Genomic DNA, 13,175 nt, shown 5'->3' on the forward strand with positions numbered 1-13,175 from the left:
AGTAACTCGTGCTCCTGAAAGAATGTGAAGAGGAGAGCATGAAATACCTGTATGTCTCCTCTTGCAGGGTCTGAGAGATGAAGCCATACTCCCTCTTGAACTGCACCTTCAGCGCCTCGATGTCCTCGGCCAGCTGCGCCTGGGTGTCCTTGATCTCCCTGAGCTCCTCCAGGATGGCCGTGAGCTTGCCCTGGCTGTCCAGCGTGCCAGTGCCCCCGGCCCCGAACGACTGGTTCCCGTTGCTGTCGGCGGAGCCTGACGTGCCGCTCGAGCACTCGTCGTCGCTGCCGTACTTGGGCTTGTTCACGATGGTGGCGCTGCCCCCGTAGGCCCTGGCGCTGGCCTCGGGCCGGAACTCCTCCAAGGAGTTTCTTAGGTGAGCGATGTTGTCGGCACTGCCAAACTTATTCCGGATCAAGTTGGCGAACTCTCTGGACTTGCTGAAGACGAACACGGGTGGGGTGAGGGACACCCCCGGCAGGCCCGACTTACCGCTCTCCAGGCTGTGGGGAGCGGTGCGAGCCTTGGCCTGGGCATCCTTCAGAGAGGGCTGGATGTCCTTCAGGTTGTCCTTGGCAATGTCCTTTGAGCTCCTGGGGGTCCCATTCTGCTCGAGCTCCCGGAGCTTTCTGTGATACTGCTCTAACTTCTTCTGCAGCTGGGCAATGGATTGAGCCGACTTCTGATTCTTCTTCTCAAAGACCTGCTTGATGCGGCCAGCCTGCTGCTTGTCCGCGCTGTTGACTAGTTTCAGATACTCTGCGACATTCCCATCGCGGGACGTTTGCTCGATTCTTATCTGCTCTGTGACCTTTAGAATTTTCTGCTTCAGGCTGTCCGCACTGAGTTTGACCTTGTGGAAGTCCAGGATGCCATCTGGTACATCAAAGTTGAGGTTGGTGTCTGACCCACCTCGGCGGATGTTCAGGGGAAGGCTTAGTGTATTCATGTCATGACGTTCTACCTGGAGGAGACAGGGAATAAGCACTTTGAGACTGGAAGTCGAAGAGACAGTCGCTGTGATGCAGTCTGTGCACACACAACAGACATACTTTACACCCCAGATTTTCAAACTGCAAGTATTCGAAAGATAAAAACTCCCTACTATCCTCTCAAGTTGAATGCAGAAAGCCAACTCCTCCTGCACCCATGTATACGAACGATGAGATTCACCTCTGCCAGGGTATCTGACTTTCTGCCTGATTATATAGTAACTCTTGGTTGCCAGGGTAGAAAATACATAATGAGATGAGGTTATCAAATCTGTTCTGGTTTCCCAAAGTGCCCAGGTAACTGGGATGCCTGCCATGCCCCATTCACAGCGAACTTCACCATTGTGGGAAATGCACCCAATTCAGCATTCAATCATTTAACAGGAAAATGGAAAAAAAAAAGGAAGGAAGGGAGGGAGAGAGGGAGGGAAGGAAGGAAGGAAGGAAGGACGCAAGCAAGCAAGCAAAGTTCCAGTAGGTACTTTGTAGTAGCAGTGACATATATACACTACCAAATGTAAAACCGATAGCTAGTGGGAAGCAGCCGCATAGCACAGGGAGATCAGCTCGATGCTTTGTGTCCACCTAGAGGGGTGAGATAGGGAAGGTGGGAGGGAGATGCAAGAGGGAGGAGATATGGGGATATATGTACACATATAGCTGATTCACTTTGTTGTACAGCAGAAACTAACACACCATGTAAAGTAATTATACTCCAATAAAGATGTTAGAAACAACAACAACAACAGTGACAATATTAAGACCACATGCAATAGCTTTCTCACTCAAGGGCCACCTGTAAAAAAGGAATTGCAAAGCATCATTGAGCACCCTGGCAAAGGGGGTGGCTACATTGTGCTCCAAAAGGGAAAGGCATGCACCCCAATGTTCACTGCAGCACTATTTACAATAGCCAGGTCATGGAAGCAACCTAAATGCCCATCGACAGACGAATGGATAAAGAAGATATGGTACATATACACAAGGGAATATTATTCAGCCATAAAAAGGAATGAAATTGGGTCATTTGTTGAGATGTGGATGGATCTAGAGACTGTCATACAGAGTGAAGTTAAGTCAGAAAGAGAAAAACAAATATCGTATATTAACGCATATATGTGGAACCTAGAAAAATGGTACAGATGAACTGGTTTGCAGGGCAGAAATTGAGACACATATGCAGAGGACAAACGTATGGACACCAAGCGGGGAAAGCGGTGGGGGGTGGGGATGGTGGTGTGATGAATTGGGCGATTGGGATTGACATGTATACACTGATGTGTATAAAATTGATGACTAATAAGAACCTGCTGTATAAAAAAATAAATAAGGGCTTCCCTGGTGGCGCAGTGGTTGAGAATCTGCCTGCCAATGCAGGGGACACGGGTTCGAGCCCTGGTCTGGGAGGATCCCACATGCCGCGGAGCAACTAGGCCCGTGAGCCACAATTTCTGAGCCTGCGCATCTGGAGCCTGTGCTCCGCAACAAGAGAGGCCACGACGGTGAGAGGCCCGCGCACCGCGGTGAAGAGTGGCCCCCGCTCGCCGCAACTAGAGAAAGCCCTCGCACAGAAACGAAGACCCAACACAGCCATAAATAAAATAAATAAATAAAAATTTAAAAAATTAAAATAAAAAGAGCTGTTGTTTTAAAAATAAATGAATAAATAAAATTCAAAAAAAAAAAAAAAAAAAAGAACCATACTAGGAAACTTGGAAGGATTTCTATGAGGTATTGTTGCTGACAATAATTAATTAATAAATGAATGAATGAATGAATGAATGGGAAAGGCAAATGTGGTCTGCGTGCCAGGCACTGAATGTCCACAGGGTTTGCCCTGTCTGAGCCTCACCACCATGGCAGGCAAAGAATGTGTTACATCCATATAACATGTAGAAACAGAGACTTAAAGAGCTAGGATTTGAATACAAGTCACCCTAACGCTGGTCCTTTTTCCACCTCAGGAAACTCTACTACTCTTGTCCCAGAGGACTAAAAACAGGTCTTTACAGAGTCTGAACACAATCTCTAAACAAAAATACTTAAATCTAAACTGAAGCATCTTATTTGTCCAGTTAACAACCCTTTGATTAGCAAAATGCCTTGATATAGAGTCTTGACAGAAACAATGGGAGACAAGACAATATTCAGCTCAAGTTAGCTTTTTTTAAGGAGAGAAGAGGCTGACATAGTAAAAAATCGCTAAGATAATAACAGACCTCATACTGCCAAAGTGACTCAGGATCAAATGTGGACCATTTCCAACAATGAGCATTAACATTCTGCCATACGAGAAAGGCTACCCAGGGCTTTTTCCGAAAGGGGGGGAGCCCAATGGTACAGTGGGACACAATCCCAGGTCGGTGGATCAGGCCTGTTTCACAACTTACAAAAGTTTGTTAGCGTTATTTCTCGACCCCTCTCTTCCCACACACAGCTTTGCCATAAGAGACCCTGGTTGCTTTATCTGGCAGAAGAGCATCACATAGGAAAGGCTGGAAGGAAATAAATGCCAAATCACTATAAGACTAGAAAAAGGAATAAAGGAATTGTGACTTCACCTGGTCAAGGGGGAAGGATGGGTGTAGAGACTAAAGAAGGTACATAATAATCATCTTCAAGTCCTGGAGAGATGACCACAGGAAGTTCATGGAAGCCAAGCAGCTATGGCTCACCAGTGGACCCAAACAGGAATGGGCTCAAATTACAGTTACAAAGGATGCACTAAGCCCAGGAAATGTTTGTCTGGGGCAGACAGGGTAATTAACAGTAACGGTACAATCACGAGGCTAGAAATTCGATTTCACTGAAGATATCCAATCTGACTGTGCTACTCTTCTTCTCAGAAAATCTCTTTGGCTCCCTAGTGCCTCCCAAATTATGTAATACAACCTGGTCACTGTTAAGTCCTCAGCTTACCTTTCAGGCCTCACCTTGCACCTGATGGATGCCAGTCATCTTAAGTGAGCCACGCAACCTAAAGTTCACATGCATGATATTCACAATGCCAGCCATCCATCCACTTCTGTTTATCAAACTCCAACATACTATCTATCTATCTATCTATCTATCTATCTATCTATCTATCTATCTATCTATCTATCTATTTATTTATGGCTGCATCGGGTCTTAGTTGCGGCACGTGGGCTTCTCTCTAGTTGTGGCACGCGGGCTTAGCTGCCCCAAGGCATGTGGGATCTTAGTTCCCCGACCAGGGATTGAACCCACGTCCCCTGCATTGGAAGGTCCCAAAATCCAACATACTCTTTACAATCCATTTCAAATGCTACTTTTTCCATGAATCTTTTCCTAGTCCCGCCAGAAAGCTGCCTGTCCTTTCTGTGATTCCCCCATGGTGCTCTTGTGGCACTTTATCCCTCTTTTTAGCGCTCATCTGCTCCTTCAGGGGAGAGGTGGTGTCACAACTGCACCCAGCTAGTAGAGCTAGCATTGTCCCTTATTCACAGGAGGCTGTCAATTAAATGTTTGCTGAACTAAAGCGACATCATTCTTTATTCCAGGAGAATCTACACTGAAATCATTTAAGATACATTTGAAGAGAATAAAAAAATGACCATAGCAGTTCAGTCCAGGTAGACCTGACAATTCCAGGTAAAGATGTTTTCTTAATACCTAGGTAGTAAGTTCTACATCATTTCAAGCCAATTCAACTAAACAGATTTTTTTGAGTATCAATGAGCAACATGATACACAAATAAAAATAAAGACTTAAACTTCAATTGAAGTTTCATTTACATGCAGAAAAAAGCACATCTAAAAAGAATAAAACTCAAATCTTCACAAACTGTGAAACTAGTGTAACCAGGACCCAGTTTAAAAAAAAAAAGAACAGAAGCTCCCCTTGTGCCCCCTTCAGTCATAACAACATCACCCCCATCTCCAGAGGTGACCACGAACCTGACTTCTAACAGAATACATTAGTTTTGATTAATGTATCATGTACTCCTCTAGTCTTTTTTTGCTCCACATTGTGAGAGTCATAAGAAGGAGGGCTCCTGCCCTCCTGGAGCTCTGATAAGATCAGATTAGGTTGTTTAAAAAAAAACAAACAAACCAAAAAACCACCTGCTTGATAGCCCCTATTAAGAAGTCCACCACACCTCTGAAGATACAGAGGCTCTTAAATCTTACCTTACCAAACACAGCAAGAAGGCATCACCGCATCACCTGTTCCTCTTCCTTTAATCCTCAAGCCCATGGCAGCTGGCCACCCAGCCCCAGCATCTCAGGGCAAGGGCCCAGTTCTCTCACAGATGCTGGGCCGGGCCAGCCGTGTGCGCAGGAATGTTTACGCACGGATGGCTGGCTGACTTCTGGCTTACTTTCAAGTTATAACAATGCCTGGCATGTCCCCGAGAGTCCAGGTGGAGGAAAGCAACAGCGTTTAAAGCTCAATCAATCAATCTTACTGCTGGTTGGCAAATCTCAGTAGAAATGTCTGATGAGGGCGGAAAGCTGGAACCATTGCTGGGCTGCACGCTTTAGCCTTTTGCAGCCCTAGTTCTGCAGGATAATTAAGAGCCAGCTAACATGTATCACTAGATGCCCACACATTTCCCTGAATTCAAACTGGGATTTCAGGTACGTGCTGGAAGAAAGCTGTGGGAGTCCTCCGTCCTCCATTTCATCTGGACTCGGCACGGAGGTCACCAGTACAACGCAGCTGCTTCAGAGCTGGGGCCCAGGGAGGAGGACAAAGGTCTACAGATCGTCCAGAGTCAATCAGCATGTGGATCGTGGGACACGTGCTCCAGTTTTGGCACTGACATTGACCAGCTATACGTCCTCGGGTATATCTAATCACCTGTGTGGTCTTTCATTTCCTAATCTATAGAACGAGGAGATAGAACCAGACAACTCAGAGCTAACACTGCAAAATGCCATGAAGTGTACTCCAAGCTATCTTGACTGTGAGACAGTGCCACAGGATAGTCAAAACCCTGGGCTCAGGAGACAGACTGCTTTGGTTTCCATCTTGGCACCACTCTTATGAGCTGTGTGACCTTGGAAAAATGACTTAGCCTCTCTGTGCTTCAGTTTCTTGTTCTGTAAAATGGAGATAATGATTCTTTGAAGAGTCGTGAGAAGTAAATGAGATAATGCGCATGAAGTACTTAAAGACTTCCTGGCACAGAAAATGGTTTCAGTAAAGGTTTGCTATTGTTTATCATCCCGATTTCGTTTAAAAAATGTACCTGTATGAAAAAACTAAAAGAAAAACAAGCTCCAAATTGTTAACAATGGCTAACTTTGCACTGTGGGATTATAAGGAGTCATTCTTTTTATTATGCTGTTGTATTTTTCAATTTTTAAAAAAAATTTATTTATTTTTTATTTATTTATTTATTTTTATTTATGGCTGTGTTGGGTCTTCGTTTCTGTGCGAGGGCTTTCTCTAGTTGTGGCAGGCGGGGGCCACTCTTCATCACGGTGCGCGGGCCTCTCCCTGTCGCGGCCTCTCTTGCTGTGGAGCACAGGCTCCAGACGCGCAGGCTCAGTAACTGTGGCTCACGGGCCCAGCTGCTCCGCAGCATGTGGGATCTTCCCAGACCAGGGCTCCAACCCGTGTCCCCTGCATTGGCAGGCAGATTTTCAATCACTGCGCCACCAGGGAAGCCCCCAATTTTTTAAAAATAAGGAAGCTGGACTTCCCTGGCAGTCCAGTGGTTAAGACTCCACGCTTCCAATGCAGGGGGAGCGGGTTCCATCCCTGGTCGGGGAAGTAAGATGCTTTACAGCATGGCCAAAAGATTTTAAAAATAATAAAATAAAATAAAAAAAGGAAGTTGAATTACCGTTTTGGCAGAAAAGATGCTGTCTTTAAAAATGACTGCTAACCTCCTTCAGTTCTCTCTGAATTACTTGTCTATTATTACCTTACATGAAAAGCTGACCACTAGCATTCTAGTGAAAAGCCATTCCTAATGATGTTTCCCTTCTGGCAGCAGAAACATTTCCACCGTCATCTCAATGTTCTGGAACAAAGGCAAGGAAAAGCTTTAAGCCCTGGACTGATGTCAAAACCTGACACTGAATCATCTCTGCTCCAACCCAAGCCTCCAGCACCATTACCCCCGGGAGCTCACCTTCCTCACTGGGATGCCAGGCACATCTCGGTCGTTACCAGTGCTGCTCAAACACATGGCTCAAGCTTCAAGAGAGGGCTGTCCCCCATGACATTTCATGTGTGCCCCCTAAAGCTCCAGAGAGACATGAACAAAAAGGGCAGCATAGCCAAGCAGAGGCACACCACCCAAACCAAGAGAACTGGAAAGGGGAATGCAGGTTCCTGTGGACACTGGGAGGGCGTGGACTGAGGCAGGAGAGCCTGGGGCTCTGGGGTCACAGAGTGGCCAGAAGGTGCAGGGGCCGAGAGATCAGAACCAGGGGACAGATAATAACCAGCTGCTTAGTCCCGAGGCCAGATAACAACCAGCTGCTTAGTCCCAAGGCCAGATATGGTAAACTTTTGCCTAAAGAAAAGCTGCTTGAGCTCGGTCATATAAGGAAAGGGTCAGGTCCTTCAAACCGGTGGTCACTGCCCAGGCAACAGGTATTTCAGAGCACACACGAGAGCAGTGTTACAGACAGGCCCACAAAGGAGCTACAGGTTCAGGATCCAAAGGCTTTTGCAGGTTTTTGTGGCCTAAGTGTCCGAGCCAACACAGCTGACATTCTGTACTCTTACTCATTTCAGCTGAAATCTAACTTTAGGTGTAGCATCAAGGCTGTTCCTCTGGTGTGCCAGTCAGATGTGCTAGGCTTTGCTGGGGTAACAATCGACGTCAAAATCCCAGGGGCTTGGGGCTTCCCTGGTGGCGCAGTGGTTGAGAATCTGCCTGCCAATGCAGGGGACACGGGTTCGAGCCCTGGTCTGGGAAGATCCCACCTGCCGCGGAGCAACTAGGCCCATGAGCCACAACTACCGAGCCTGCGTGTCTGGAGCCTGTGCTCCGCAACAAGAAAGGCCGCGATAGCGAGAGGCCCGCGCACCGCGATGAAGAGCAGCCCCCGCTCGCCGCAACTGGAGAAAGCCCTCGCACAGAAACGAAGACCCAACACAGCCAAAAATAAATAAATAATTATTTAAAAAAAAAAAAGAGCAATGGCCAAGAGAAATTGTCCTCCCAGACATTAAAAAAAAAAAAAAAATAATATCCCAGGGGCTTAAAAAAAGCGAAAGGCTTATCTCTCACTCATGCTAACAAGCCTGCTGCTAGTAGGCTGAGGGACCCAGGCTGTGACGGAGCCCCTACCATCAGGAATGCTGTTGGTGGCCATGGCAGGGGCAGGGAACTTGGTGAATAGTCCACTGGTTCCTAAAGATTTCCCCAGAAGGGACTCCTGGGCTTCCTGAATTCACTGCACTGGCCCTACCTAACTTCAATCCTACCACATGCCCGGGAGGAAAAATATCCTGTTAGTGACACGTGCTATATCCTATTGGCTAAAAAATCTGAGACAGGTTCTACTATTATTACCATTTTACAAATGAGAAAACTAGATGCAGAGAAGCTAAGTTAACTGCCTAGTAAACAACAGAGATAGGACTGAAATCCAGGCTGTCTGTCTCCAGAGCATGCTTCCCTGACAATAATGACCGAGTACTTTTATTATGAGTCAGGCATTATGCTAAATATTTTTTATGTATTCACATATTCTTCACACCAGCCCTATTTTATGAGAAAAGCAAGGCTCATAAAGAATATGTATGTTTCTTGAAATCCACAGAAAATAAACAGCTTAGCTGGGGCTCCACTCAGTTTATATGAAATATGCAAGACTCTGCGAGATCTGTACAAGCCACCAACCGAGTGAGAACCCATTCTGCAGTGTCCCTCACATGGTCATCCAGACTTCTGTGGGCACTCCGGGTTCGGTCCAGACTCAACCCTCAGGCTGAGCTTGAAATCTTCATCCACGCGACGACTTCCTACCATGGTCCTGGTGTTGCCACCTGGAGCCACACCCGTCTCGGGTTTGGCACGGCCTGTGAAGTCCATTCCTCTTCATCCATGCTCTAAAAGGCAAACACTGACTGAGCCAAAATAATTTTATATGAGGATAAAAAAGCTATTGCTTTTATCAGAATCATGCCCATGCATTTACAATCACAAAGAGAAGGAGAAGAAGAAAAATGGTAGAAATCAGAAAAGCAAGTAAGATAAGGGGCCTATAAAGAAGATGCTGGGGCCTCACAAGTGAAGAGTTGATATCTAGACATATACAGGAACAGGCGCTCAGCAGATAAGCCATGGATTTGCCTGGAGAGAAGGGAAGACACCCTTCCCTAGGCTGGGTGACAGAGCTGAGAAAACAAGGCACTGCTCAGCATGGCCCTGAAGGGGGGACCTTTGTATGTTCTATCAGAAGAATGTGAGCTTTATATCACTTTCTTTTTTTTTTTAATGTATTTATTATTTTTGGCCGCGTTGGGTCTTCATTGCTGAGCGCGGGCTCTCTCTCATGGCGGCGAGCGGGGTCTACGCTTCGTTGCCGTGCGCGGGCTTCTCATTGCGGTGGCTTCTCTTGTTGCGGAGCACGGGCTCTAGGCGCGCGGGCTCAGTAGTTGTGGCTCGCGGGCTCCAGAGCGCAGGCTCAGTAGTTGTGGAACATGGGCTTAGTTGCTTCGTGGCATGTGGGATCTTCCTGGACCAGGGCTCGAACTCGTGTCCCCTGCACTGGTAGGTGGATTCTTAACCGTTGTGCCACCAGGGAAGTCCCTATATCACTTTCTTACTGGTAATATACATGATGCTACCAAGCCATCTTCCCTCTTGCTACACTGTGGTCACCTGATACGCACTTGCAAAATGTCTAGCCTCTCAGTGAATACGGAACCCAGGGAAGCCAGCCCATTCACGGGACCCTAGCATCAAACATTTGGTTTTCTTGCTAATTGAGCCAATCTGTACTGGAAAAATAACTCTGAAGGCTCAATAAGCATCCTTATCAAGACATAATTACTCCATTCATGTGGATACCTGTACAGAATATTCAAGACCTATATTTGAGAAGAAAGCTACTTCTCCACACTACATGCTCAAAATGAAAAATCCGAAAGACCTTCATGTGGTATCCAAAAGGATATGTTGTTAGTAAAGTGTCTTAGTACAATGTTTGTTCTAATTTGTTTAGACAAAGAACACTTCCTTTCGTAGTTCAATTCTGACAATGGCACATTCTGTTCATGGTGTACGGAACAGGAATTGAGTCACTAGTTTTACCATAAAGGTTTTATTTCTCCCCACCTCTTCCTCTCGGTATCACTGAAAAAAGAATATCTGTAGCATCAAAAGTTCTCTTTCTTGACTGCAGGTAAAGTAAACCTGGAATCCAGGATCATTTGGAACCGGGGCTGGAATACACGTACTTTTGAAAGCCCAATCCTTTATCCACAGATACTGCTAATTAACAGTGTAAGGGAGATTAGGCAAAGTGTTCAGGGTTCTCAAAAACAAATTCTTCAAATATCTCAAGCACTTACAAACACTTGATACTGTAATTAGAAAGAATTATCTTCTCATTTAGCCTCTACCAGGCAACAGTGGTAGGTAACCTACTCTGAGTTACATACACTAGGAAAAATACCTATTTCTTCAAAAGAGCTTTCAATTAATGCAGACTAATCCCTTACCTGGCAAAGATTCACTGTGTACTTTATAATCTATACAAGAATTAAATTAAAGGAGGGGGGAGGCCAGATTAAAAAAGACTGTGCCTTGAAGAGCAGAAGCGGAAGGGTATGGTAATGAAAACCCGTCTACACTGAGAACCACCGGCAGCTAAAGGACAGCCACAGCCCCGAGGGAGGGAGCGGTGGGGGCTGTGAGGAGACACGAGCAAAGGGTGCTGCTGAGAAGAGGAAGGACTCTCTGGGAACCCCAGGTACCTCGAAAACAGGCAAGTTGAGGGACGGGAAGTGAGCCCCTAACGCCGGCCCCTCACCTCTACCAAGAACTCCGCCTTCCTGACGGAAGGGTCACAGTGCCTTCTTGCGGGGAGACGCGGGATGGTGAGTTCTAAAGAAGGGGAAACAGGAAGCCCCAAACTTAGGACTAAACCAGAATAAGCGTCATTGAGGCTTTTACTTCCTATACTCAGAACAAACCAAGGGAAGGGGTGGGTGAGAACCCCTGGGCACTAACCTAACAGCTTCGGAGGGGTTCTGGGATCCGTCCCCACCATGGTTATTCCCCGTCCGTTCCTAGCAGCGTCTGTCAGCAAAACCTTCCCGGGAAAGGGACCTGAGCACTTGCTTTGAGGGCTAAGGGAGAAGTGGGACGTTCTGCTCCAGGAGAAGCACCTCCAGGAACTGAGGGAGCAGAGGCAGCTCTAAGGGGGAAAAAATGGTTCCCAAGGCCCTGATCCAGTGGGCAGAGCAGAATGGCCGGAAAGGCAGCCTGCGGGCAGAAGGTCTGCCTCCCCCCCAGGGCTGAGGCCTAACCTTCTCCTTTTCCTATAGCATTTATTCACCGCCTCCCCTACCCCCGAAACATGGAGGGTGAGTGTTCTTGGCAGGGACATGTGCTTAAGCTAAGCTTCTGAGCGATAACTACAAATCCAGCCCTGTCCTGCTGTCTTTCGGCATCTCCAATCTGAACAAGGTGTTTGAAGGACACGTATCGCCCTCTTAGATACACAATGATGGATAACTTCGTATGAGTGGCAGTCACCTGCAACAGAAGTTACTTTCAGAGGTGGAAGAATCCTTGGAGATCTCACTTGGCCTAATGCCTGCTTTTAAAAGAAGCAGCCTGAATACGTACCCGAGTAACTTTTCATTTCAACCTATGCTCTGTTCATTATAGGTGCCCTATTAAAAGGGAAGGCAATTTGTCTACTAAAGTATAGCTTCTTGGATCAATACATAAAGTGGATATAATAGTAAATATGATAAGGGTGTCTATCAGATACCAATAATCATGTTTCCCTTTTTGCTGTGGATACTAGGAAGTTCAGAACCAAACTGAGAGTAACTGTTAGACTTGGCGATGAGCCTATTTGCTTTTCCTTCCTTTTTTAGAACTTTTGGGTTTTATTGCTACTCTACCTATATTTTCCATGTGCCTATCATAACCTGATTCTCATTGGAAAGAGGTAGGTGAACTTTAATCTAAAGATGCTAGGTGTGTCATGCTGCCTGGAGATGAAACTAGACTCACTCCCAAATGTAACTGGGGGAATATGGTCAAACACACTGAGCTTATAAGTTGGCACAGCTCCTTCCATCCTCCTTTCCCAGGGCACCCAGAAAAAGTAGGGTCACAACTTGGTCCATGTCCTTTGAAAAGATACTATATTAAGACTGAGCCAGAAAATAGCATTTGGTACTCAGGCCCTAAAGCACATTCCCTAAGCAAACCTAAGCCTCATAATTGAACTATTCCCTGCAGGCCAGGGGTTTAATTTGTTTTTGGTACTATAACAAACACTGGGGTAGGGGCATATGTACTGGATGATCTGTAGTACAGAATTCTGTTTTAAATGGATCAGAACACTACTAGACATCACACAGGGCTTAGAAATAACATCGTTATGTTTTGAGGGAGCAAAGGAAAACTGATCTATATTAATTTCTTTCCCTTTTGCAATACTGAAGTGATTTCCCTTGAGCAATTTTATTTTTTCTAATGTAAGCCAGCAGCATTATCACCAAATAGCAATTGGAAATAAAAAGCTGCTTTTAGTTCTACCAAAATTATAAACAGTATTACAGTTTTAACAGTATTTAAAGAAAAAAACTTTAATGTCCATGAAAAATGCATTCAATATTTATTAGTATGGAAAAACAACCTTACTTTGAAGCCATGCTGGACCTTCAAATGAGACAATCAATATAACAACTCTGACTTCTTTGGGCTGAATAAAATTATCTTTTTATTTTTTATTTTTTTAAAATACGGAACGCTTCATGAATTTGCGTATCATCCTGGCGCAGGGGCCATGCTAATCTTCTCTGTTATCGTTCCAATATGTGCTGCCGCAGCGAGCACAAAAATTATCTTTTTAAAAGATAAAACAGACCATGTCCTGTTCCTTCTCAAAAATCTTTTAAGTTCCCTAAAGTGTGAAATCCTTAGCGAAGAATTTAAAATGCTCTTGATCAGGGTCGTGTGTCTTACCCTATACCAGCAGACTCATCCGCAGTGCTACTGTGAG

The 13,175-nt window shown here is 45.7% G+C and overlaps 1 protein-coding gene and 1 pseudogene across 5 annotated transcripts in view; both read right to left on the minus strand.

Annotated features, from left to right (window-relative positions):
- The window catches only part of TMCC3 (transmembrane and coiled-coil domain family 3), a 329,301-nt gene that overhangs the window by 48,360 nt on the left and 267,766 nt on the right, over positions 1-13,175 (minus strand). For all 5 annotated transcript variants that reach the window (XM_068560842.1, XM_068560839.1, XM_068560841.1 and 2 more), the window contains exon 2: positions 48-964. In XM_068560842.1, the coding sequence (XP_068416943.1) occupies positions 48-964 (917 nt within the window). The remainder of the gene's footprint in view (positions 1-47; positions 965-13,175) is intronic.
- Positions 12,910-13,009, minus strand: LOC137775959 (U6 spliceosomal RNA; annotated as a pseudogene).

Source organism: Eschrichtius robustus, chromosome 13 (assembly GCF_028021215.1).
Source record: "Eschrichtius robustus isolate mEscRob2 chromosome 13, mEscRob2.pri, whole genome shotgun sequence".
Taxonomy (NCBI): domain Eukaryota; kingdom Metazoa; phylum Chordata; class Mammalia; order Artiodactyla; family Eschrichtiidae; genus Eschrichtius; species Eschrichtius robustus.